Source organism: Pristis pectinata, chromosome 1 (genome assembly GCF_009764475.1).
Source record: "Pristis pectinata isolate sPriPec2 chromosome 1, sPriPec2.1.pri, whole genome shotgun sequence".
Taxonomy (NCBI): Eukaryota; Metazoa; Chordata; class Chondrichthyes; order Rhinopristiformes; family Pristidae; genus Pristis; species Pristis pectinata.
In genome coordinates, this window is record NC_067405.1 from 107,114,258 (window position 1) to 107,140,584 (window position 26,327).

The 26,327-nt window shown below is 40.0% G+C and overlaps 1 protein-coding gene across 3 annotated transcripts; it reads left to right on the forward strand.

The window, feature by feature from the left end:
• Positions 1-17,165: 17,165 nt before the first annotated feature.
• On the forward strand, positions 17,166-24,034 carry foxa1 (forkhead box A1). 3 transcript variants are annotated; one of them, XM_052035345.1, is made up of 4 exons: positions 17,166-17,261; positions 20,714-20,827; positions 21,078-21,142; positions 21,834-24,034. In XM_052035345.1, the coding sequence occupies exons 3-4, from the start codon at positions 21,089-21,091 to the stop codon at positions 23,046-23,048; spliced, it is 1,269 nt and encodes a 422-aa protein (XP_051891305.1). In that variant the 5' UTR covers positions 17,166-17,261; positions 20,714-20,827; positions 21,078-21,088; the 3' UTR covers positions 23,049-24,034. The 3 variants fall into 3 exon arrangements, with proteins under 3 accessions (XP_051891305.1, XP_051892147.1, XP_051890526.1); XM_052036187.1 differs by lacking the exon at positions 17,166-17,261 and adding an exon at positions 19,378-19,659; XM_052034566.1 differs by lacking the exons at positions 17,166-17,261; positions 20,714-20,827 and having other exon boundaries at positions 20,945-21,142.
• The last annotated feature ends 2,293 nt before the right edge of the window (positions 24,035-26,327 follow it).

A 26,327-nucleotide genomic window follows, 5' to 3' on the forward strand; every position in this document is an offset into this window, starting at 1 on the left:
CTTAATACGTTTATTTATTCCAGTTAATAACATTTGCTCAGACGAAAAACATCTGGCTTTGATTGCAAATTACAAAGTCACACCCCAGGTGCAGTTAGTGAAGTCTTCTATAGTTACGAAAATATTACCGTGTCGCAAACAATTTCCAAACAGAGCCGAGGTCGTCGTTGTGTCTCCAGCCTGCATTCTCTTATAGCTGCCTGCCTATAATTTGTTGCTGTGTTTTTTTATAATTACTCTGAGTTTATCTCACCTTTAGGTGGTGATGTGCGAAAGGGGTGCAGACAATTTGTTGCTCACGGACGGCCCTCCCTGCGACTGCTCATCGTGTCCTTCAGCTTCGCTGCTCGAGGCCTGGCGTTGGTTGCGACCGTTGGGCGCCGTTGCTTAGAAACCAGGGAGCTGGAGGCCGCGCCTCGAGCCTGAGGTTGCAAACCCGGATCGGCTCCGACACCCGGCTGCACCGACTCGCGCGCCAGTGGAAGTTCCGAAGCTGCTCGTCTCTGCACTGCTGCACTCGAACTCGCCTCCAAAAATATCCGTATTGTCCGTTGTTTATGTAAAATAACCTGAAATATTTTGCCAGTTTATGAATTTTATATTGGAAAGTTCTTGTTTGAATTGTTGAGCTGTTGTTATTTCATGCTGAGAATCAAATAAATCATAGGGACAATTATAACACAAGGACTCCATTCGGCTCATCGTGTCTTTACCCCCGGTAAAAAAAAATAGCCATCCAGTTTAATTCCACCTTCAGGCACTAGCACTCCGGGTCCCGGTTCTTAAATACACATGTAACTGTAAACACTGTTGAATTATAACGAAGGCTCTTGCCTCTTCCAGAACCATCACTAACCTCTGGCGAACAGATATTTCCTCATCATCCCTCTAATCTTTCCACCAACCACTTTAAATCTATTCCTGATTACCCCTGATGCAAGGTTTCGACCCCAAACGTCAACAATCCCTCTTGCCCTCCATGCTGTTGAACCTGCTGAATTCCTCCAGTAGATTGTGGCTCTGGATTATAACATCTGCAGTCTCTTGCGCCTTCCTTAACTCTATTCCCCTAGCGTTTTAACCTCTCTGCTCAGAGGAATGAGTCCTTCCTATTCACTCTAGCTAGGTCTCTCAAAGTGTTCTCCACTTGTCAAGTTTCCCTTCAGTGTCCTCTATTCCAAAAAAAACCACTTAGCTTTTCCACATCACTCATTATCATTTATTTCCCTTGCCATGTCGAACTCCCCACCAAATGCGTCATTTCTCATTTCTCTGGATTAAATTCCAGTTGTCATATTTCCACTCAGCTGGCCAGACCATCTATATTTTCCTGCAGTCTTTGCTTCTACTTACACAGCTATTTATTATATCATCTGCAAACTCCTTTATTATACCTCCTACATTTAGGTCCAAATCCTTAATATAAAGCAAGACTGAGTCACACAGAACCGCACTGATACAGTCAAAGTCGAGTTTATTGTCATATGCACAAGTACATGTATGCACAGGTGCAATGAAAAACTTACTTGCAGCAGCATAAAAGCAGCATTCACAAGAAAAGCATAAATTGAACATAAATCATACACAAGTTTTACAAGAAAGAAACTCAATTAGAACAAAAACAAGTTCATTTTGGTGCAAAGTGATCAAAGTGGTCATAGTGTTGCTAAACTACAGTGATTTGGGTTTTGCCAGTTGGTTCAAGAACTGAATGGTGGAACAGAAGCAGCTTTTCTTGAACCTGATGGTGTGGGACTTCAGGCTTCTGGACCTCCTGCCCAATGGTAGCTGCAAAAAGATGGCATGGTCGGGATGGTGGGGATCTTTGATGATAGATGTTGCCTTCTTGAGGCGGCGCCTCCTGTGGATTCTACCAATGGTGGGGAGGGATGTGTCCGTGATGTATTGGGCAGAGTTCACGACTCTCTGCAGCTTCTTATGTTCCTGTGCATTCAAATTGCCATACCAGACCATGATGCAACCAACCAGGATACTTTCAACAATACATCCGTAGAAGTTTGTTCGAGTGTTTGGTGACAGGCCTTCCTATCCTTTGTTTCCTACCACTGAGACAATTTAGTTCCAATGGGTCTTTAATTTGTTGACTAGCCTGTCAAATGGATTCATGTCAAAATCCTTGTTAAAGTCATATTCATGGCTTTCATTTGCATTCCTTGTTACCTCCAAAAATTCAATAATTAGTGAAACATTATCAATGCCTAATAAATCCATGCTGATTTTCCCTGATTAATCTGTGCCTTTCTAAATGAGGGTTTGAACATTCCTTAGAATGGATGCCAATAATTAATCTAACACTGAAGTCAAACTTACTGACTTCTAGTTTGTTTACTCTTCCTCACTTTTGAAACAATTCTACAATTTTAACAATCCTCCAGTACTCTTACACTATTCCTGTACTGAGAGAGGACTGTAAAATTGTTGTCAGGGATTCTATAATTTCCTCCCTTGATTGTTTTAACAGTATCAGGGTATATTTCATCCAGGACCATAGAGTTATCCATGTTCAAAAATGAAAACACCCTCTAACACTTCTTTTACTATGTTTATCCCTCACTTGTTCATTGAAACTGCAACACTGGCATCATCCAACACTTCTGTGACGACTGTTGCAAAATATTCATTAAGAACTCCACCCGCTTCCTCTGCCTCCATACACAGGTTACTTTCTTGATCCACAATAGGCCTTTTCTTTCCTTAGTTAGCCTCTTGCTGTTTATAAACCCGTAAAACATATTTGGATTTTTAAAAAATGTTCTTGCCTTTATTTTTACATGACCTGTCCTTGCCTTCCTTATTTCCCTATTTCATAACAAATAGGAGCAATAGTAGGCAAGTCAGCCTCTGAAGCCATTTGTATCACTCAACAAGATCATGGCTGATTGTCTACCTTAATACAATTTTCCTGGTCTATTCGCAAATCCAGTGATTCTTTGGTTCCTCCAATATCCTAAAATCTATCAATGTCAGTTTTGAATGAACTCAATGATAGTCTCCATGGTCCTCTGGGGTAGAAAATTCCAAAAATTCTCCACCCTTTGAATGAAGAAATTTCAACTCATTTCAGTCCTAAATGACCTATTCCTTATTTTGAGAGTCCTACGTTTTCTATATTCTTGCAGACCTTCTGTTGTATGAAACTCTTGGTGTCTAACAAAAGCTTCACGTTTTTGCCTGATATTATGCTTTTAGCAAATTGCCATCCAGACATTTTAGATTTGGGAGTCCCACCATTTTACCTTTTGGGAACAGATTTATGCGCTGAAACTATTAACCTCTTTCTTATTATTCTGAGAGTGATTTACCTTCAAGTAGCTGTTTCCAGTCTGCTTTTCCAAAATCACTGCTCAGTCAAGAAAGATGAGACTTCTCCCAATTTAGAACCTTTATTCCTATTTTATTTCTCTCCTTCTCCATAGTTATGCTAAATCTAAGTATATTACAATTACTACCATAAACATGCTTTCCCAGTAATATTCCTTTCAATTGCCCAGCTGCATTCTCTAAAACTAAACTTCTGTCAATTGCCTGTGATGCAGTTGTGGAATCAGTTGAAGCACAGCTTATTGTAGTCTCATATACAGAACTTTGGAGCTGCAAATATCTTCTGAATCTTACAAAGTTGAAACAAAGTGTTTGTTATTGAAACAAAACTGTATTACATGCAGTCCAAATGGGCTACACCATCAGCAGGAACAAGGAGAGAGGGCCAAAATCAAAGCTTTCCAAAACAGAAAAGAATGGAGGAAGAGTTAAAAAAAATGACTGTGGCCAGGAAAGCTGACCTCCTGTATCTTCTGAAAGCAATCATACCTCAACCAGTCCAAAGAGAAAGCATCTAGAGGCCAAGGCTTTCAAAAGAAGTGACGAATGTGATCGGTCATCTCTGTAGGCAGATCCTCAACATACTTGCACTATTCTGCCAGTAGAACTGAAGATCACTGTAGCCTGAAACTTCTTAGTCTTTGATTCATGCCAGGCAGTGACAGCTGATAAATGCTATGCATGTCTTAATTTGAAGCCCACTGGTGCATGTAAGGTATCATAGATGGTTTCCACTCACAGTGTAAAGAACTTGCCCCATTCTCCTTGAACAAATTTTTCCCAAAAGTGGGGCTCAGATTCAAGGCTTGCCATGAACCTGACACTTAATTATTGTGGTTTCAAGACTATGTCAGACATTGTGGATATTGCAGTGAGAGATCCAACTCCTTACTTTGTAAGGTCATTCCCATCATCTGGGATGGCTACCCAGCTGAGAAGCAACTGTGAAGACAATGCTGGAATGGCAGTGGTGGGTTCATAAATGCTGTCATTTTGAAAGTGAACAGCCAATCTGCTTGTCACAGAACCACTACCACTTCCCCCGGGCAAGGGCATCAGCTAGCCTAGTTCTATAAGTGTTGACATGGAGCTGGTCTCCTCCTTTTTGCAGGAGAAGATGGCTCCAGGATATGTAATAGCCATGTACCGTATTGAAACTGGACATCCCCAAGCTCCTGGACATCTCAGACAGGACGGGCATGAAATAAATTAGTGTGGATTTGTTTTAGCTAGTTTGTGGGACTCCTGAAATTGCTGAGAATGCAAAACTAGGAAATCATCATAATTAACACCTCCTAAATGCTGAAGTGGTTGCATGAGGTACATTCCTGAACACAACAGACTTTTTCAGTACCAGGACAAATGAGTTTCACTGCACAGTTTCATTTTGACAACTGCTTACATGGGTAATTAAATTCCAAGGTTATTGAAACAGAGAATAAAAGTTTGCCCAAAGAGTTTTAACAAGGAAAGAAGAGGACAGGGAGAGAATGACGTCATTAGCATTGTGTATTCAACCTCCTGTTTTCTGTATCCAACTCTGGAATTAAGTCAAGGGGAGATACAGCACTGAAATAGGCCTTTCAGCCCACTGAATCCATGCTGACCATCAACCACTCATTTACGTTAATCCCACTTCTTCTCGCCACACATTCTCATCAATTCCACTCAAGATTCCACAATTCACCTGCACAAGAGGGGCAATTTAGTGGCCAATTAACTTACTAACCTGCACGTCTTTGGGACATGGGAGGAAACTCGAGCACCCAGAGGAACCCCATGCAAACACAGGGAAAACATGCAAAGTCCTCACAGACAGCACCCAAGGTCAGGATTGACCTGGTCTCTGGCACTGTGAGGTAGTGACTCTGCTGACTGTACCTCCGTGCCACCCAAACATACTATCATGTTTTCTATTTCCAACAGAATGAGTTGAAATTGCATCATGCATTTTGCTTTCATAGCTGTTCAATCTTCTGGATTCCCAACATGTTAGAAACTTCCCCTTCTCATGCTCAGAGCATATCAGAACATTAAAAGTCCATCCTCTGAATTTATAAAAGTATAGCAGATAAGGGAAAAGCCTGTTGGAGTTAAAAGATCTAAACAAAGTGGTCAACCCTACCCCTCTTCCAAATTCATCTTTGGCCCTCAGTCAACACTCGGCAATTTTGTTCCTCTTTTTTAATATCTTCTGAAACTGTGACTGTTGTTTATGATTCAGAACTAACATAAGAATGCCTGGCACATCCATTAGCTTGATTGTGCTACCAGTCTCCTTAAGTTTGTGGACTGCCAGAAGCACCTGCCCACTTCAAATGTTTTCCCATTTCTAAGAAAAACTATTTTGACCTAAAAGTGGAATAAACTGGTATTTAATAAAAATTGTACATTTATTTTATCACTTTGTTTACATGGCACAAGTAAAATACTAGCATTTAACTTCACTTTGGATAAGAACTCAGAACAGTAAGGGTAGCATAAGTCTAATATTACAGCAACTAGAATGCTCCTCAGGAATCATCCAGCAATTTCTCAATGCAAGGAGGAGGAGGGCAGATTAAAAGAATCATAAAAGTAATATGACAGACCAACAATTTGGATAACTCAGGCCAAAAACCCTTCGTAAGGAGATGATGTAAGTAATGTCATATGCAGCAGGTAGAAAGCAGTTTGGTATCAAAAAAAATTACAAGCCACTCAGCTGAATGATGTCACAAGATGCATCTGGTAGATAATTTAATGGTAACTTCCTGACTCTGTGGCTAACCTGTCATTTCATATATTTCATTTTGGATAAGAACATTGTTATTTTATGTGAGGAAATTACCGGATGATCCTTAAAAAGTATTAAGGTGCCATGGTATTCAGACTGTCAGATACACTATCTCTTTTGCAGGTTGACTCACATGTTATGGTATCAGTAGCTTTCATTTTCTTTTTTCCTCCTGTCTCCTTACTCTCAACTTTTCAGAAGAATTATCCAGTGACAGAAAGAAAAATAATATTCTGCAAATATGAAAATATTGCTAATAAATAAATCATTGTTCTCTTGATGTAATCTCTGGACTTTTTAAAGAACTGATCATAAATCAGTCAGGAACATGCCTACATACAACATTATTAATAGTAAAAATGTATTTAATGTTTATGTGTCTGCATATGTTTTGTTATACCACCTGTTATTCGAATTTAGCTCTTGGTATCTGATATAACATATTGTTCCTATTTTTATATAGCAAGTAACATATTTTAATAAATAACTTGCCTTCATCTAGAAAAAGGCACTATGGGTGAATAAAACATGGAAATATTGAGAATAAGGAAAGAGGAATACATTGAGTATGTAGACAGGGAGCAAAACACAGCAACAGACAATGTGAAGTTAGGAGAGAATAATTGAAAAAATAGAAAGGAAAATTAGATCTATAAAATTAAATTGTCGAGAAATATAATACAAAGTAGTGAAATGTTCCAAAGCTAGGATGGGAGTAGGTCACTAAGGAATGGACATAATAATGAAATGGTAGAAATGTTGAATAATTACTTTGTCACAGTATATCAATGAGTCAAATTAGGTACATCTGATATCAGAAGATGAAATTAGAAATTACATCCTTGCATTTAAAATAAAAGAAGAGAAATATTAAATAAACCTCAATGAAGATATAAGTATTGGTCTGGAAGAATGTATCTGTACATTTTAAAAGAACAGAGAGAAAAGACGATCTATATACTGTGTAAGACTGCATGAAGAAAATGTAATAACTTGCTGGAAAAAAATGAACAACCAGAGGGCTAATGTAACATCTAGATTGATGAAGAGAGGTAGAACAGCCATGATAACAATAGTGGGAAAATAATTGAAGTTCTACCAAAGGAGAAAACATAAAATAAAAACTGCTATACACCTAAATGCAAAGCCAGCATTCTTCCATGAGTCTAATTGAATTATTTGAAAAAGAGAATAATATGTAATCTAGTAAAGGTCATTTATTTAGACTACCTTTAATTACCTTAGTCACCCAATAAAGTGCCAAATAGCAGATGAGTGAATAAGGGGAGAAGAGTCAGGGAAAAATTATTTGAATGAATAGCTTGTTGGCTTCAAGGCAGGAAGCAAAGAGAATGGGCAAAGAATATTCAGAGTAATAGAAAATGGAAAGTGGGGTTTGAGAGGGATCATTCCCACTCTTGGCCAAAATTTGTGTTTGTGATTCAGATTTTCAAATGAAAAACACAATTTCTATGCCTGTGGATGACATCAAATTGGAGGAATAATCAGTCCTGAAAATGACACAAACAAATTGCATCAATGAAATTTCAACAGAGTGTGAAGCAACACATTTCAGTAAGTAAAATAAGGAGGTTACGTATTACTTGGAAAATAAGACACTGAATACTAAAGATAAAAGAAGAGAACTAAAGGGAATTGAAAACTAAAGGGGTCTTGGATTACAAGTACAAAGAGCAGCTGTGCAGATAAATAAAGCATAAAAATTAATGAAGTCACTGGGGTTAATTTCAAGAAGGATAAAAATGAAAATAGTTGAGCTAATCCTGTATGATTTCACTTTTAAATCACTCTTGGAGAACTATCTACAGTTGCCATACTATATAGTCTGTGTAGAGTGACAATGCTATTTCCAGAGAGAGGTTTTTTTTCATCCATTCACCATATATGGACATGATGATCACCCTTAATCACACTTGAACAGTGGGGCAGTTAAGAGTCATTGGTAGATCTGGAGTCACACCTGAACCAGACTGGGTAAAAACAACAGATTTCTGTCACTGAAGGACATTGGTGAATCAAATGTATTGTTATAAATAGCATTTTTAAAAATTTGAGATTTATTACTGTAACTTAATTTCCCAAGCTGCTATGATGGGATTCAAATTCATGTCATAAATGAATGGTCTATAATTCTGTCTGGCTACTAATCCAGTTATTCAAATACTCTGTCAGTGTACCCTTATAATGAGGAGATAATTGGGTAATTAATGTTGGTGAAGTGATTATTGTGAGTGAATGAGTTTGAAATTATGCACAAAGTTTGTATTTAACTATCTTTCATCAACTACATTTTTTGATAGGTATAAATCTGCTATTATTAGAAGTTGCTGTATTTTATGTAAGTATTTTCGGGAGTAGGCACAGAATAAATGTTTCTGCTTGTGGGGAAGAGCACAAAAAGAGGTCTTCAATAAAAGACTACCACCACGAAATCAAACAGAGAATTTAGAAGAACCCTACAAATATTTAGGTTTCCAATCTCAGAGAAACTCAAAAACTCCTACCTGATTAGGCCTTTTACTGGAGAGTTCGTCACATGACCTCTGGCTCCACGTTTTTTCTTTCACTTTCTCCAGAATTTTCAAAACTAACAAATAAAACTAATCAAAGCAAATGGAATAAAACACATTTAGTTGTTGCAATGATCCCATGATTTATCTTGATTTTCCAGAGATCCAGAGACAGTCTTGACTCAGCATTCTCAACCTATTCTCTCTTTGCTTCCAACTATGAGCAGGAAAGACTTGGATTTTTTTAATTGATTGTGTCCCTTTTGGGATTTCCCCAAGGCCTTTAGTACCTTTGGCATGTAGTTGCCATTATAATGTAGGAAATGTAGTAGTCAATATGCATATTAGCAAGTTGCCACAAACAGCAGTGTGATGATGATCTGATGATCTATTTCATTGATGTTGTAGAAAGTTAAATGTTGGCCATAGCATCAGGAGTCCAGATCTCCTCATGGGATCCTTTACCTCCTGGTATTAATGTGGACATATACAGTGTTACTCCCACAAAATAGAACCTAAAACATAGAACATGGAATAATAAGGCACAAGAATAGGCCCTTCAGTTCATGATATCTGTGCCGACCATGATGTCAATTTAAAGCGCACAGCTGCCTGCACATGGCCTATATCCCTCAGTTCCCTGCTTGTTCTTGTGTCCGTCTAAATACCTCTTAAACATTGCTATTATATCTGCTTCCATCACCTCCCCAGGCAGTGCATTCAGGCACTTAACACTCTGTGTAAAAAACCTGCCACATAAATCTCCTTTCAACTTTCCCCCCCTCACCTTAAAGCTATGCTCTCTAATATTCAGCATTTCCATCCTGAGGAAAAGACTCTGACTGTCTACCCTCTCTATGCCTCTCATAAATTTACATACCTTGATCAGGTCACCCCTGAATACTGCTAGTCAATAGACGTTGTATTAATGATATTTTCACTACAGTGGACAGTTACTGTTATTGCGTAGATGACTAGCAGTTATATTTAAGCCATTAATGTACAATGAACATGATATCCAAATCATATTTGCAAAAAAAAGTTACAATAGAAACTTGGAACCCATGAGATAACACCAACATTTATCTTATTCTACAAGAAGTGGTAATGAAGATACATTTATTTGAGGCAAAATGTAAACTTAATATGTTGTATCGAAATAACATTGGATCTATCACAATTCATCAGATACCGAACCTAACGATGAGCACACTGCAGTATTACTGCATTTCAATCCAGTGACGTGGAGAGCAGAAACATTTCTTGAACCGAACTAAACCCCAAACCTTACATCATTGGAACAGAGGGCAAATGTAAAATTACAAAACAAAATCAGCAACTTGCAGGCGACGTGATTTATTTAAAAGAAAAGTCGGGGTGATCTACTTTACAATATATTGTCATTTGTTTCGATAAGGCGGTAAATGAATCCCTTCGTAGTCGGTGAGCCATCAGCGGCGGTGATACCATTTGGCTTCTCCATCAACATCACCATGTTGCTTATGTTGGCATTCAAAGCCTCAAATTGCGGTTGCCTTTATATGTGTCTTTTCTCCATTCCAAGTCTCTGCTCATGCCTTCCTTCAGGTCACCCCTTCCTACTTCGATGGTGGGATGCAGTGGCTGAGTCTAGGGGAGGCGTAAACCCGAAGCAAATGGTGAAGTACCACAAGCAACACCAAACCAGCGGCCACAGAAACCGCCCGCTTCCTCCATACTATTGATTCTTCTACAGATTTTATATGAAAATAAAACCGTTAACATGCATAATTATATCGTTTAACTTGCCCACGGGTTTAAGTGCACCGAAATCAGTGCTACCGCTGCTTTGTGTAAAAGGTTGAAGGAGGAACCTGTACTTTCCAACCTTGGCTGGCATAGTCCCACTTTGTGCCAGAGGTTGTTCTCATAAGTAGAACCGATGACGTTTTAACAAATATTTTGCAGATCGTTTCCTATTTATTGGAAGCTAACCTGGAACAATTTATCTCAAAACTGAAGAGACTGTCAACGTCACTGTCATAAGATCAAATGGAGGTATGAAACGGGAACAAAGAATACTGCATAATAAACATGCAACGCTTATCCCATTCGCCAGGCAGTGAAAGCCCAATATCAGACTTCCTAAACGATAATACCTCACTAAAATCCTCACAAGTGCGTCCAACTCCGAAGAAACGTGAGGAGGGTCTGCGATGTTCTTGAGGAAAGAAGCTGCAAAGGATTTATCACGACAACACATGCAGGCAGTGTAAACTGCAGTTTAAACTGGTGGAAACACGTATCAAAGCCCAAATCCTTGCTGTCACCCCGAAGTCACCCCAAATATGTAGAAAGTAACCTGTTCACCTGGAAGGATATTGAGATTCCCTTTCTTCAGACAGGCCGTGGTCTTAATTGGCTCCCATCACCAGATGCCCGGGTACATACTTAAGTTATTCTATGCCACAAAAACTGTCAATTTACTCCATTTCAAAAGCGGATTTCCCCCCAAAAAATGGAATGTAACGTTTCTATAGATTGAAGATTGCCTCAATGTTCAAATTGTACAAGTACCTGATTGTTTTGGTACTGCAAAGGAAGTAAGAGTGGACAGAAAAAAGCCTCACAGAAGTTAGAGATACTGGCACAAAACTCGATATTTAGAAGAGGTCGGTTAACCTCTAACATAAGCGCTATAAAAAAGTATGGATATTGGATGGGATACTATCATTGTTCTATCCACTCTTTATTCCAAATCAAACGTTGCTATGTGGTATGTGAAGTGTTATTTCTATGTACACGGTACAAACGAATAAAATTAATACTTTCTTTATCAATACAAAATAAGACTTCTTGGTTGTTAAGCAGGAAAATGCGTTTGAATCTATTCTGAGTATATTGATCTTATGGTGACTTCTCATTGTTTCCTATCATCTGTCGGAAAATCAATCAAAGTTCTGAAAGGTGCATGAAATAGATTACTTCTATAATACCAATGCATATAGAAAATACAAATGCTATATATAAAATAAATCAGTGAGGTAAAGCATGTAGAACAGTTTGCAGAATAGTAAATTACTCTTTATGTGCACAGAAAAATGTAAATTATAATTGCTTTGATTTTATTATTCTATCTGTATAAATTCCACCAACACGTTTTATTTGTTATTTGAGTTACTGAAAATAAATAGGTTTAATCTTGTCAACACAGACTTAAATAGTAGTATTTTTGTGTGTCATTCTTGTATTGCCAATGCCATTTTCCTAATTGACTGAACTAAGCTTAATACATTGGCGATACCTTCATTTTCTTCATTATATGTGTGCAATATATAGTAGTTTTCTTTTTTTCAGCCATGAAATCAGTTAATTCATTGAAATGAAATAATACTTTATTAACATATCCCAAGGACACCTTTTGTTTTTATAAAATCCTTCAGAAATGAAAAGGTCCCACTGAATTAACACACGTACATTTCCACTCTGGAATCTATGCTACAGTGCAATCTGAATGAAAATCTATTCATAGAGTTTGTAAGTTTCCTACATATATAAGATAGCTATGACTTGTCCAATTTAATTCTCCTGTGTTAGAGACCACATGAAGAACAATATTTCCACTTTTGTTTTACAAAATCACAGTCTGACTCAAAGAGATGATAACTGAATCCACACTGATGTGAGTAAAAATCTGAGCTAAAAGGCACTTAGAAATTGTCCTTTCTGCATGAGGTGGAAACAAGGCCATTGCAGTCTAAAGAGAATAAAGTGCTATGCGTGCCACCTGAATGTATTGATCCTAAGTGAAATCAATCTGTTAGTTGAATGTGCCCAATGTCAAAAGATTTTGTGAACTGAGTTAGTTTTTTGTGAAAAGAGTGCACTGGCAGAATATGTCCTACATTAAATAAGCTTGTGCAACTTTTATCCAGTTCCTAACAGACATGGCTGCATAGTACAAGAATACTCCAACTTGACATTTCTTTCAGAGACATGGCTATGCTGTGGATTGCATTGCCTGTATATTTGGTGGAGGCTGGTTTGATTGTGATCTTAAAAAAGAAATAAGATTTTTGGAGGGGAAGGAGATTTGCAAGGATACTGAGATGGGACCAAGGCGTAGAACAAGTGAGTTGCTGTAATAGAGAGCCAGCTTGGGCATGGTTAGCTGCAAAGCCTCCTTCTATAATGTGATAATTCTTTGCTTCTTCTTCATTTCTATGTTTATTTGGAAAATGTAAGTTCAAAATTTGCATAAACTTATGTATTTTTGTTGGCTGTGTTTATACACTGAAGGTTATGGGACATCATGTTATTAAGCCCTGCCTCTTTTGGAGTAAGGATAAAACACTAGCTGACCCATGCAGAATACAAGGATCTCAGATTTGATCTCAGCTGGGACAGATTTAGAACCAGTTCATTAAGCTGCAATTTCTGCTCTCGATTGCTATCCGGCAATCTTTGTTAGAAGTCTGTATTTTAGAACGACTGAAAACTCTCTCTAATAACTGAAAGGCTTGTCAACGATCATTTCAAGGTCAATGATCACACAACAAGGTATCAGAGGGCAGATACTGTTAGTGGAACCAGATCACAGCAAGGGAGTATAACGGAAGACAAGAAGAAAATAGTGATAAAATGCCAGAAGAGATCTCATATACCACCCCGTCTCTCCAATGGGCTTCACATCACTCTCTGGAATTTTTCAGCCTCAACTATTTTTGGATTTTACAACAATTTAACTATTGGTAACAATGTTTAATGATAGTTTTTCTTTGCTGCAGATTATTAAATCATTCAAGTATTTGTGATTTCAATGAATTGTAGCATACTAATTTTCATGCATAGTTTTGTTTGTCTAATGAGTGAATATTTAAGATCCTCCATTATATATATATTTTAAGCTGACTGTTTATGATGCCTAAATGAAACACAAAAATAAACTGGAAAAATGGATTCTATTTGCCAGCATATTTGGTGTTGCTGCCTTTAGTTTATATATTCATCTCCAAAGTCTCCTATAATTCTTCGCATCTAGTATTATATTGCTGACTGTAAGGTTATCCTTATTATCCACCTGTAACAGAAACATCCTTTGAACCAATCCAATAACTTGACGGTTGTGCACTAGATGGCATTTTATTCCACGTTACAAATTGATCACAGAGTTTCGGTGCACATTTTAGTTCATGAAATCCTTAAGTAAAAGTATTATCTGGGATCATATTCTTAACTTGACTTCTTCATACTTTACTATTGTGATTATTTCAAATGTTTAGTTTTACGAAACAGTTGTATTTGGCTCAGAGACAACGGGACATAAACAGCCAAGATCCGAAACAGAAATATAGTGGATGCGGGGGGACCAAAATCAAAACCGGAAATACGAGAAATATCCGTCAGCGTCGACGAAGAGAAACACCAATTTAATGATTCAAGGTAAAGCCCAGAGAAGCAGAAGGGAGGAGACCGGGAAAAGACTATCTCTAATAGTGAGATTTAAAAGAGAAAAGTATTGACTGTGTTAAACAACGGCCCAGTTAAGAAATAAATGACAAGTCAAGAGAAGCCTCGGCAGTGTCCAGTGGAAATAACAGAATCCGTATCCACAGTTGTTAGCTGACAAATAGGACCAATAACTGCGACGTGTACGCCAGTCAGAATTTAATTTTGCATGTTACTTTTTTTCCCAGTTTTGCATGCCACTTTCAAAATTATTGTTCAGTATATTCTGAATTGAATTACATCTGATTTCTACACAGATCCAGTTTCCAGGTTCCAGAATAACCAGTGAGTGTGTCGTGAAACAACTAACATGAACATACGACTTAGGAGCAAGAATAGGCTATTCGGCCCCTAGATCCCACTTCTGTCCCAGATCGTGTCTGAGCTGATTGTAACCTCAGTTTAGCATTCTCGCCTACCCGTTAATGGTTGAGAATGTTGCTAGTGTGAAGTAAAATGATATTCTTGCGTTAGTTTTATCAGAGTGATGTTGACAAAGTCACCATTACGAACAATTTTAGCGTTAGCCAGGCGAAGAGTTCGGCAATAGCGACCCACACAAAGGAGCATCGGCTCGACATATGGTCTCGTCGCCTGAAACTAAGTGCAAAATAAGTGCAGAAAAGATTTACCAGGATGCTGCCTGGTCTTGGGGCCTGGGTTACAAGGGGAGGTTGCGTAGACTAAGACTTTATTCCCTGGAATGAAGGAGATCGAGGGATGACCTGCTAGAGGTATATAAGGCCATGAGGGGCATAGACAGGGTGAAAGCACATAGTCTTTGTCCCAGAAAGGGCGTGCTAAAAAAAAAACAAGAGGGCATAGGCTTAAGATCAGAGGCGAGAGATTTAAAAGGGACATCGGGGGCAGCTTCTTCACGCAAAGGGTGGTGTGTATTTGGAATGAGGGCCAAAAATAGCAGTTGATAGGAGGACGTTAGTAACATTTAAAAGTCACCTTCATAAGTACATGGATAGGAGAGGTTTAGAAGGCTGTGGGCCAAATGCGGGCAGATGGGACTAGCTCGCTGGGCAACACAGTCGGCACGGACGAGTTGGGCCGAAGGGCCTGTTCTCGCTCCATGGCTCTCTAAGAAGGGCCGGTATTTCAACTGTTTCTGCGTGGTGATGTAATAGGTAGGTTTGTTTTTTTTTCAGCGGGGCCTGGCATAAGGTTACCGAGATACACAATGAAATTGATTATAAGAAACTGGAAGGGAACGATTGCTAATTAAACAGCGGGAGTTTTAAACTTTCTGTAGCGTGAAAAAAGAGTTCTTTTTAAAGAAGAGTTGAATACGATTCATGAAATTAATGCTGAATCTAACCTGGAAGACTGGAGTAAAATGTTCAAGGGGATTCTGGTAACAAGGAAAGAAAGTATCATTTTGCATCATATCTCCACAAAAGATGTAGAAAGTAAATCCCAATGTTATCATGTCACAGTTGGTCAAGAGACGCTTGTAAATTATTACCCTGGCGGCAATCATAATTATACAGTCGAAGCTGACTGCGGCTTTAATCAACGTGAAATTCGTGCAATTTGACTCCAGTTGCCTGGCATTGGGACGTGTTTCTAAATGATCATGTAAAGCTGCAAATGTCAGACTCCGCCCTCCATCACACCACACAACTCCCCGCACGCCCACACCCCACACTTCCTGTACTGCCATCATTTATTTTAATACAATCAGATACCTTGAATGTTGCAGAATGATGAAGGGCAATGCGGATTTGTTAATAAGTAACTCTCGACCTTTCTTGTTATTTTGGTGTTGGAGGCCAAACACTATATAGTTAACTGTGCAATACAAAGATCCAAAACAAAAAGCACAAAGCACGAATTAGTTCCTTAAGAATGGCTATTAGGAGTCACAGCACTGACACTTACCGAGATTTGCACTGTCGCTCTATTCGGATAGAGATAACCTAGTTGAATTAGAATTGTCCAATTAATTTTGCAACATTGTTACGAAAATCCAGCCAGTGCACATTGCTCTTTAGATGCTAATGAGACCTTTCTGAAACCGTCAGCGTCCCTGGAGTCGCTCTCTCGAGATGGATGGTTTCTGCTCTCGGTTATACGCCGACCCCTTTCCCTGTTGGTTATTGAGAGAGCGTCTCTTTAATTACTAGAAACTATTTCTGTAGGTAATTCGTAACACTGCTTTAAATTACTCGTGTGAATGTATTAAATTGTTCATTTATGGTCAATTAATTCGATTCCTTTGCACGATGGGGCGGAGTAAGAGTATTTTTCAGGCGTGGTGTTTTTATCCCAGATCATATCGCATTTCACATTAAAGAAAAGAAAAAATATATTTAGCTAAAAATAAAGAACTATTCAAACTCTAATGAAAGCCGGAGTTACAGGGAAACCACCGCGGGAGGGGCGGTGTGAGAGGGCCGAGTGGGAATTTCGAGTATCAAGAGACGTGGTAAGATGTTCCACAAGAATATAAATAGAAGAGTCGAAATGGAACTAGGCCCGCCGAAGAATGGACGGGATAACACTAGAGTTAGTCGCGGCTGAAAGACGGAAATATTAATTAGTGACAGTGTTTCAGGAGAGGGTCAGATGGACATGCAAATGGAAGACAAAATTTGAAAGCCGTACTTAAAATACATGATGAATTATTAACTAATAAACTGAAAGGAGATACAACTCTTGACTGGACAGATAGCGCCTGCATAATTGAAAAGAATCCAGGGAAGAAATAGCAGAGACACAATTGCCCATATTTAGTGTTGTAAGTGCCAGAAGAAGCACAGCTAAAGTGCGATAAACACTTAAGAAAGGCGGAGGCGACATAGTTATAAAACATTCATAAAAATGAGGGAAATAATCAGCAGATCAGGAAGCATCTATGGAGGGTGAAACAACATTGATGGCTTGAGCAAGCTTCTCTTCAGCCGACGGTTCCGTGGAGAACCGTGGCCCATCCGCAGTCCGCCGCTCCGCATGTCTCCGGCTTCCATGCGTGTGCAGTCAAAGGTGGAAGTTCGAGGCAAGGTCAGATCAGATGCCGGCGTTGAGAAGAGCCGGAGGCAAACTTTACGCCAAGGTTGTCTGATGTAAAAACTGCGACAACAAGCATTTCAATAGATTCCCGACCCTGTGAAAAGGTAAGTGGTTTTATTTATTTTGTTTTACTTATTTTATTCTATTTCAATATTTAAAAATATTCGCTTGCATTTATTTAATAACTTTCATTTTAAATCTATTTTGATATTTTGAAATCTATTTGTAATTCATCAAGACTTTCAAAACGCTTTCAATGGTGTCATTTATAGACTAATGAATAAGGTGAAAGTCGGAAACGTGTCATAATAGCTGGCTTCAAACTATAGTAAGGGTAAAGGCTGAATATTCAGCAGGTAGAAGGTAGAAGCTGAGGCTCCATTGGGACAAATGAACTTCCGAATTTGTATTAACAATTAGACTTTGGAATCAAAAATGATTTTTTCCTTTTTTTGTGAATGACATAAAACTTGTGGATGAGGCGGTCATCAAAGGGAAAGACTGCTTCAAACTACAAGGCGACGTCAATAAACATGCAGAATTGTCACATAATTTGCAGAAGAATTTCAACACAGTTACGTGTGCGGGATTACATTTTGCTAAGAAAAATAAAAGAAAATTACTGGGACACAGGAGCAAAGGAATCTTGGAATACAAATATACCAATGACTAAATGTAGTGATTCAGGTGAATAAAGGCAGAAAAAGGCAAATGAAATGTTTGTTATGTCTAGAGGGATTGAATTGAATTGAAAAGTCAAGAAGTTATTCTAAACTTGTATTGAACTTTGGTCAAATCACCCTTGGAGACTCGTGTGTAAGTCTGGTCGCCATATTTTTTCTTAAAAGAGGAATGCAGAAACAATGCAGAGGGTGCCAGAAAGGAACACCAGGGCGGTAGCAGAAATGCAGTCACACCAGAAACAAGCTGGGTCTCTTTACTTCTGAAAGGGGAAGGCGGAGGGACAATCTGTTGGAGGTCTTTGAAATTATGATTTGAATGACACAGAACCAATGTTTACAAGAATAGGAAACAAAGCACCATGAGGAGCCATGAATACAAATTAGTAATCAAACTATAAGATAAGGACTGAGGATATTCCTAACCCGAACAGTAATACCGGGGTAAATGACTGGTGAAACTGCTGTGAGTGCATTTAGGGAAGCCTTGAGGGAGAAAGGAAGACAAAGTTATTCGGACACTGTTAATTGACGAAAGATGGAAAAGGTTGCGATGGAACCCGAACGCCGGCATTGGGCCGATTGGGCAGAAGGGCCTGTGCTTGTGCTGCAAATTCCATGTAACTTGGTGAACAAATTACACTTTATAATTGAAAATGTTTGCATACTGCACCTAAAATATTGAATATTACACAAACATATTTCATTCAATAATCTTTAGTAGTATTCTCAAAAGCTCTAAAATCGAAATTCTTCGAATATTACTTTAGGAGCTGGTGTTATGTGCTATCACGAATAAGAACTGTCTCCTAAATTACTTTCAAGCAGAACTGACCACCCATTTCTGGGCGAGATGTTGTACACTCAACCAGACCTCTAGAGAAATGAAATGAAAAGGTCGCGAAACTCCTCCGACGCTTGTTGGTTAAAACTGTTCAAGTCTGTGTGAAGTTGTAATTTCGTCTATTGTCAATTTACTTAAAACAATTATCCTATTTTTAGCATTATTTCCCCTACACAATATTTTTAAAAAAGCAAAGTTATCAAAACCAATAGAAGTCTTCATCGATGATGTCAAATAGAAATTGCATACGGATTCATTAAATCGACAAGTCTTTGGGGGTGATTTTTATTTCACAACGTATGTAGGCTTTTAGATTCCTGAGAATGTGTTATGTCGATATCTATTAGTTTGAATTCCTAGATCGGGGATGTGCCGGAACTGATATTCTCCCCGACAGCTTTTTACGGACTCAATCCTGAATTCGTTGACCAATACTTCACTCGAAGACACGTTGCGTGACCTTTTAACTGTGCCCCCTCGGCACGTCTAAATTGCAGTCATAACATTATATGGACCAGAGATGGCTTCCCTGCATAATATCGCTTCGTGTTGTTTTACCAGTCTCCCTTTTCAGTGAGAAGATTGAATCAACTCAATTCTTCGCATTCGCTAAACGTTGGAGTTTCTCACAGTACTTCAAATTACATTCCCTTTACTTAAAGACGTAAAATTCAAGACCTAGTCACTGACCAAACCTTCCTGATCTGTGAGTTGTCGGAGCTTGTGTTTTCAGCTGTAAACCACAATTTTCTCTCTAATGTACTCGGGGCCGTTCATGGCTGGACGGCAAACTTCTTCTTAAGATACACAGAGAAAGGAGTCCAGAACTATTCATTTTGTTGGGGTTAACATCTCTGATCCAAAAGCAGTCCCGTTGCTAGGCGCTACATAAAGCCAAGGGGTAAGCTGCAGTCTCACTTATTGGTGATTTGAAGCGAGGGCTGTCGCTGGCTGCAAACTTCGAAGAGGGTAACCGAGGTACGTGATCTTGAATGCAAACTATTCTTCCAATCTGCATTTTTACGACCCATCCCGACGAAAGAAGGACGAAGAATGCGTTTATTTAACACCATTCCTCAAAGACGTCACATTGCCGAGTAAATTCTTCCTCAGGCTAATTACATCTGCCACTTTCAGGCCGACTCCTCTCTTTCACGGTAGGAATGTCGCTGGCCCTAAAACCTTATTAGACAGACATTTGTTTAGATTTCTAAATGAACAGCAGACAGAAAGGTCCTTCGCCCTTTCCAGCCTGTCCAACGAACATGTGGAGCTCAGATTGTAGCTCACACAACCGTCGAATTTAACGAATCACTTGGATCCGGGAAATGTCCCAGAAATTTCTTGTTTTCGGAATGCTACCGTTATTGATTGAGATAAGATCTTTGCTGGCCAAAGGTTTGCTAACGGTGCTATCGCTAGACAGACTGCCAGACCAACTATCTGTTTTACAGATTACTGATTTACTGGAGTAATGCATTTTACACAGTCGCTTCAACCTTCACCACGTATTTTAGGCTGATGGGAATGTTCCGATACGAAACAATTATTACATTAATCCAGTGTTGGAATATTGTTGAGATGCGTTACATCTGTGGGACTCGGGAGTTATAGCGGTCAGATTTAAACTGTTAGAAGGCCAAACAAATCACAAAAATGTGCAGTTTGTCTCAAAGTATTTGCATTTGTACCCTTACTGAAAATTTGGTGTTCCATATCTTCAATTTGCCAGATGAGATACTTAAAGCAAAGGACGGCTTTGTTTGGAAAATAATTGATTTAAATGACTGAAAAAAAACATTCATTAACTTAGTTTTAAAAGGAATGTCGCAGTACCAAGATAAGGTAAAGGTAGAAAAAGATGCACAGAACACCCTCCGTTTTTCTCACCCATTTAATCTCCGGAGGAAAAATGCGTCCTCGGTTAGCTTTTTGCTGCCCGATTAATTTATCGCTTCTCGTCCCATTGCAGGAGTTTGTCTTTCCTATTGTTTCCGAGTTAAACCAATTAGTCTCTTTACAAATCCAATAGGGACTATTTTCAATGGCTAAAGACCGGCCCCGCTGACTGGCAGCTTGTTGGGACGCAAACGGTGGCTGTGGTTAAGGCAGGTGTGCAATCGGAGCAGAGTATCCTAACGCCTAGGTGAGAGCTAATTATTCAAATAAAGAAAAATCTGCGCAAATCGGGATAGGAGGCAGGATCTGTGAGTAGTTGGATCACTACGCATGTCCCCAGCGCCACTCAAAGTGTTCACCTCCCAACACTTCCCCACTCCCGCAGTCTCCATTCTATCTTTCTCACTCGGCTTCAGCCAGAGTGCATCCGCGCTGGGATTTTATTTTTGGGGCAAGCTTTGATGTTGGTTTATTGCGCTTTGCCTCCATGATGTTAGGTACGGTGAAGATGGAAGGACACGAAGCTTCTGAGTGGAGCAATTACTACGGAGAACCACAGGAGGTAAGTAAAAGTATCGTTTGAACCTTATTTTGAGGTGAGCACTGGCGATCGTTAACTAGTACCGGGCGTTGTGTGTGCTGTGCGTTTCTAATCCCTTGTTTTCAATACAAGATTATCGGCAATCAGACGAGGAACTTTTTCCCCCAAAACCAGACTGCGTTGATTGGAAGTATGTGTAGCGGATGTCATGTGGGCAGTTTAAGAGACCCCCGAGTGAAAGGATATCAACCCAGTGGACGCCGATAGTTCACAAAACTGCTCCACGTTGCTTATTTGAGGACTCCGTGCAGGGGTTATCAGGGAGCCTCCAAGTTATTGACCACGGGGTGGCATCAGAGAGGGGGAGCTGGGACCCCTGGAGCGGCCGGCCCGCTCCCTGCACCCCGCTCCAGTGTATGGAGGGAACGGAGGGGAGGGCGGGGGTGGTATCTCCACAAACAACCCGCACTAATCTGGAGCGCGATTCTACATGTTACTATGATGCCAGGGAGGAAGCTGCTACAACTTTGCACTTTATTTTAAGAGGTGTGGCTTTCTCACCTAATTTTTTTCTCAAATGACCCGCCAGTCTGGGCTAAAAATCCGTTTCCTGCCAAAGCAGCTGGTGACAAAGTGTAAAGAGTGGGGAATGAGGAGCAGAGGCAGATTTCGTTCTGACCCGTTCAACTAACACCTTTATTTTGTTGTGAAGGCCTATTCGGCGGTGCCAGTGAGCGGCATGAACCCGGGACTGGGCACTACCTACATGAGCATGAACACCATGGGCTCCGGCGGCAACATGACCTCGGGCTCCTTTAACATGTCCTACGGGAACCCGGCCATCGGCGCCGGCCTCAGCCCCGGCATGGGCGGAGTGGCGGGCGGCGGGCCGGCGGGAATGGGCGCCGGCATGACGGCCATGGGCGCGGCCATCAGTCCCGGCCTGAGCGGCCAGCAGGCCTCGCTGAACGGCCTGAGCCCGTACCCGGGCATGAGCCCCATGGCTTACCCGCAGGCCAACGTCAGCCGGCCCCGGGACGCCAAGAACCTGCGCCGCACCTACCCGCACGCCAAGCCGCCCTACTCCTACATCTCGCTCATCACCATGGCCATCCAGCAAGCCCCGAGCAAGATGCTGACCCTCAGCGAGATCTACCAGTGGATCATGGAGCTCTTCCCCTACTACCGGCAGAACCAGCAGCGTTGGCAGAACTCCATCCGCCACTCGCTCTCCTTCAACGACTGCTTCATCAAGGTGGCCCGCTCGCCCGACAAGCCGGGCAAGGGCTCGTACTGGAGCCTGCACCCGGACTCGGGCAACATGTTCGAGAACGGCTGCTACCTGAGGCGTCAGAAGCGCTTCAAGTGTGACAAGAAGGCGGCGCTGAAGCCGGGCCCGGACGGGCCGAGGAAGGACGAGGAGGTGGCGGCCGGCTCGCCGCCCCCGGGTGGCAACAACAACAGCGGCGGCGGCGGCCGGACCCGAAATCGGGCCGGGGCCGAGCCCAACCCGGACACGGCGCCCCACCTCGACCTGAAGTGCCAGGCGCCAGCGGTGAGCTCGGCCTCGGCCATCGGCGGCGCCCTGGGCCCGCAGCCGCCGCACCCACACCCGCAGCTGCAGCCGCTGAGCCACGTGTCGGCGGCCGAGCCGCAGCAGCTGCACCAGCTGAAGGCCGACCCGCACTACTCCTTCAACCACCCCTTCTCCATCAACAACCTCATGTCGTCCGAGCAACAGCATCACCATAAGATGGACTTGAAGGCTTACGAGCAGGCCATGCACTACTCCGGCTACGGGGGCAGCATGGCCAGTGGGCTGCCCCTCGGTTCCATGGGCAAGAGCGGCATGGAGCCCTCGGTGCTGGCCAGCGAAGCTTCCTATTACCAAGGTGTGTATTCCAGACCAGTTCTCAACACTTCTTAGTCACGAAGCTAAACCCGTCCCACAATAGTAATAACAAACATTTTCCCCTCATTTGGGATTGCTAATAAATGCACCTTGTGTGCAGAGACTGTTACTTTGTAACGTTAATATGTATAGAAACTGTGGAAGTGTAAAGTAGCTGCAATGTTTGCCGATGAATCACAATTGTACATTTCGCGGAGAATATATCGCAGACACCTGCAGAATGTATTTAATTTTTTTTTGAAACGTGCTGTAAGATTTTAGAATTCGTTGTGTTATATTGTTGTTCTCCGCGTCCACTCAACGTTCCCAGTAGCTGCACACATGTTGTTCCAAGACTTGAAAAGATGAGCGTGCGGGTGGCGGTAAATAAACTAAACGAGCTGCTTGGAGAAAATAATTGTATGTTAATTTTATGAAACTGCTGTTTCACAGCTTTTTTGGACGCTGTACAGTTTTAACGAGTCCGGAAGACCGTGTCTCTTGGCTCAATTTGCATGATCATTTCAACATTTGCGAATACATTTTAAAAAAAGCGGGTTTATTGTAAAAATGAACCAAATGTTACCTGCATCAGGAACCTCGAAAAGTTACCTTTTTATCGTTCCACAATGACTTTTAACTCTAATTTCTACTCGGTGTTTATGCACTTTCCCCCTCGTTTTTAGCTGTCTAGAAATGTCGGTGTTAGTAAATAGCCAGGCGGGTTCTTACAGCTTTTCTCAATGTGCCTAATTTATTGCATGGTCAACTCTAGGTCCTTTATAGTTTTACGTCGTTTAAAAATAATAATACAAATTACAAATGGAATTTAAGGAGTTGTTAATTTTGTATTTGTAATTCTATGAAAATGAATAAAATTATTTTGATTTGATGAGAAAATAAAAGGTTAATTCGCACCCACCTTGTAATTTGTTATTAGTCAGATGATTCACCATTAAGTGTGCTGATCTTTTAAACATTCAAAATTATTTCTTGCTTATTCATGGAATTCGGCATGTCATTACAAGTGGGCGATTTATATTAAATAAAACAGATCTTTTTAAATCAGAAGTTTCACAAGACAATATCGCTCGTAAAATGATAATTATGACAACGGGATTGTTGCTCTTTCGAAAATGACAGAAAAACAAACGTAAGATAAATTTTAAATTGTTTTTCAATGGCCACATACACTAAACAATGTTTCTTTAATTCTGCAATAACTGTTGTTTACAATAACGAGCAGATTCATTTTCATTAAAAGGTTCCCAGGAACGAGAGCAGAATATTAGCGCCACTGATCTTGTGTTTGGATTCTTTCGACACGTTCCCCTTAAACGACAATTTAGTCGCTCAGTTTCAGATTTTCTAATTTATATTTTAAAAAGAGCTACTGTAGTCAAGAAATCAAATTTTACCAAAATAGTTAAAAGAAGCAAGGTTAGCAACGGATATTTCAACACATTTCATGTATTTAAGGCAGATCGGGGATTGGGTGTCAGAAAAATCACAAAATCTTCATTTAAAGTTAACTATTGTAAAGGGTTGTAAGTAACGTGACCGTTTATTAAGCATCCCCTACACCGTTTACGTATTGGCAAGTGGGACACGACTGTCTTTGCCCGACCCCGTGCACGAAAAGTGACCACATTTCGCAAAACAAAGGCCTGGAAAGTATATGGTTATACATATATATTTCATATTGACAGTTATTTAAGTGATCTAGGTTTATTTTGTATCATTTTCATACATGTTGTATTTTTTTAAACATTCCGGCAAAAAATCCTGTGTCTATTTGTGTTGTCTCCACCGAAAACAAAATCGGTGGCAACTTTGTTAACAAAACAATACAGAAATGAAATCAGACCTCCATCAAAACCGATAATTGATAAGGTTGCGCGGAACAATTAACTATATAGTTAATAAAATATATTAGAGAGAGAGAGAGAGAGAGAGAGAAAGATTTGCCGGTCTGTTTCCTTTGTCACGCTGAGAACAAGTACGAAGTATTGTCTAATACAATTGCTACAATGTGTAACAGAATTGCATTTCTTTGTATCCGGGCACAAAACACTTTGTAATTTCGATCCACCAAGTGGATTTTGGACATGAATAGCTTTCGCTTTGATCGTTGATCACTGGTGGGACACACACATTGTCAGAGTAACCGTGAAATTCTTTTAATTATCATGTAATTGCCCCCTGATGAGTGAAAAAACGTAGTGCGAAATTAAGAGGAGGGTGTAGCGAATTCACTGAATATCCATGAGTAGTTACGTTCGTTGCATCAGTGATGTGAGCCTTGCTAAACTCGCAGTCTATTTCCTTACATACAAGTCTAAGTGAGTTATCATATTTAGAAAATTAATTTGAAAAATATTTTATGGTTATCTATTCATATGGTTAAACCGAATCAGTAAAAGCTACAGAGAAATGGCCAGATTATAATTTTGATCACAAAATCGATTCGGCGATTAAATATAGTTTCAGAAAAGCCATTTAAAAAGAAAATGTACTGTCACGAAAGATAAAATCAGATAACTATCAATGTTCTTAATATTGATATTATCACCAATTATTAAGTTATGGCTGGTTTCGGAGTTTATTGGGAAAAGTTCAGTTACATCAAAATCCTACTATTATATTGCTTGTCTGGATTCCATTGTACAATATTGAACCACAGGGCTGATATGTGTAGGATTTATACGGTATACTAACAAAATCCCTTGTTTTAATCAAAACGCCAGTCAGTAAGTGCAAGTGCGTTTCTGTCTTTACGATGTTTCATATACGCTCAAACTGAATTATATTTATTTCAATAAAATTGGTTTTTAAAATAACATTTGTCAAGGATGGTAATTGAACGCATTTTCAAACGTGCACCTTTTCCAGAAGAGACCTTGTTAGGGTTACCGCTTTAGCTGATTATTCGAAGTCAGTAACTAGTGAAATCGTTTCAGAAATTCCCTCTCCGTCTATTAGTGACGACGTTATTATACCTACATTTAAATTCCATTTTTGCTGGTATAATAATTTTAGAATGCGTTAAGAACGTTCTATCAGAAGTGACAAGAGTAAATATGGTAGAGCAGCTAGTAAACTCTTTTTAAACATTTGCTTCTGCTAGGATCAGAATACCTCGTCTGTGAATAAGTTCAGAAGAAATTGCATTGACCGTTCTTGAATTCTTCTCAACGGTAAATATGTAAGAAGGATCAATCTCGTTTGACAGTCCGATGTAATATTGAATTGTACAAGCACAGGTTGTTTTCTTTGGTGCTAAAGTCAATAGAACAAACTAGCGTTCAGGCAAAG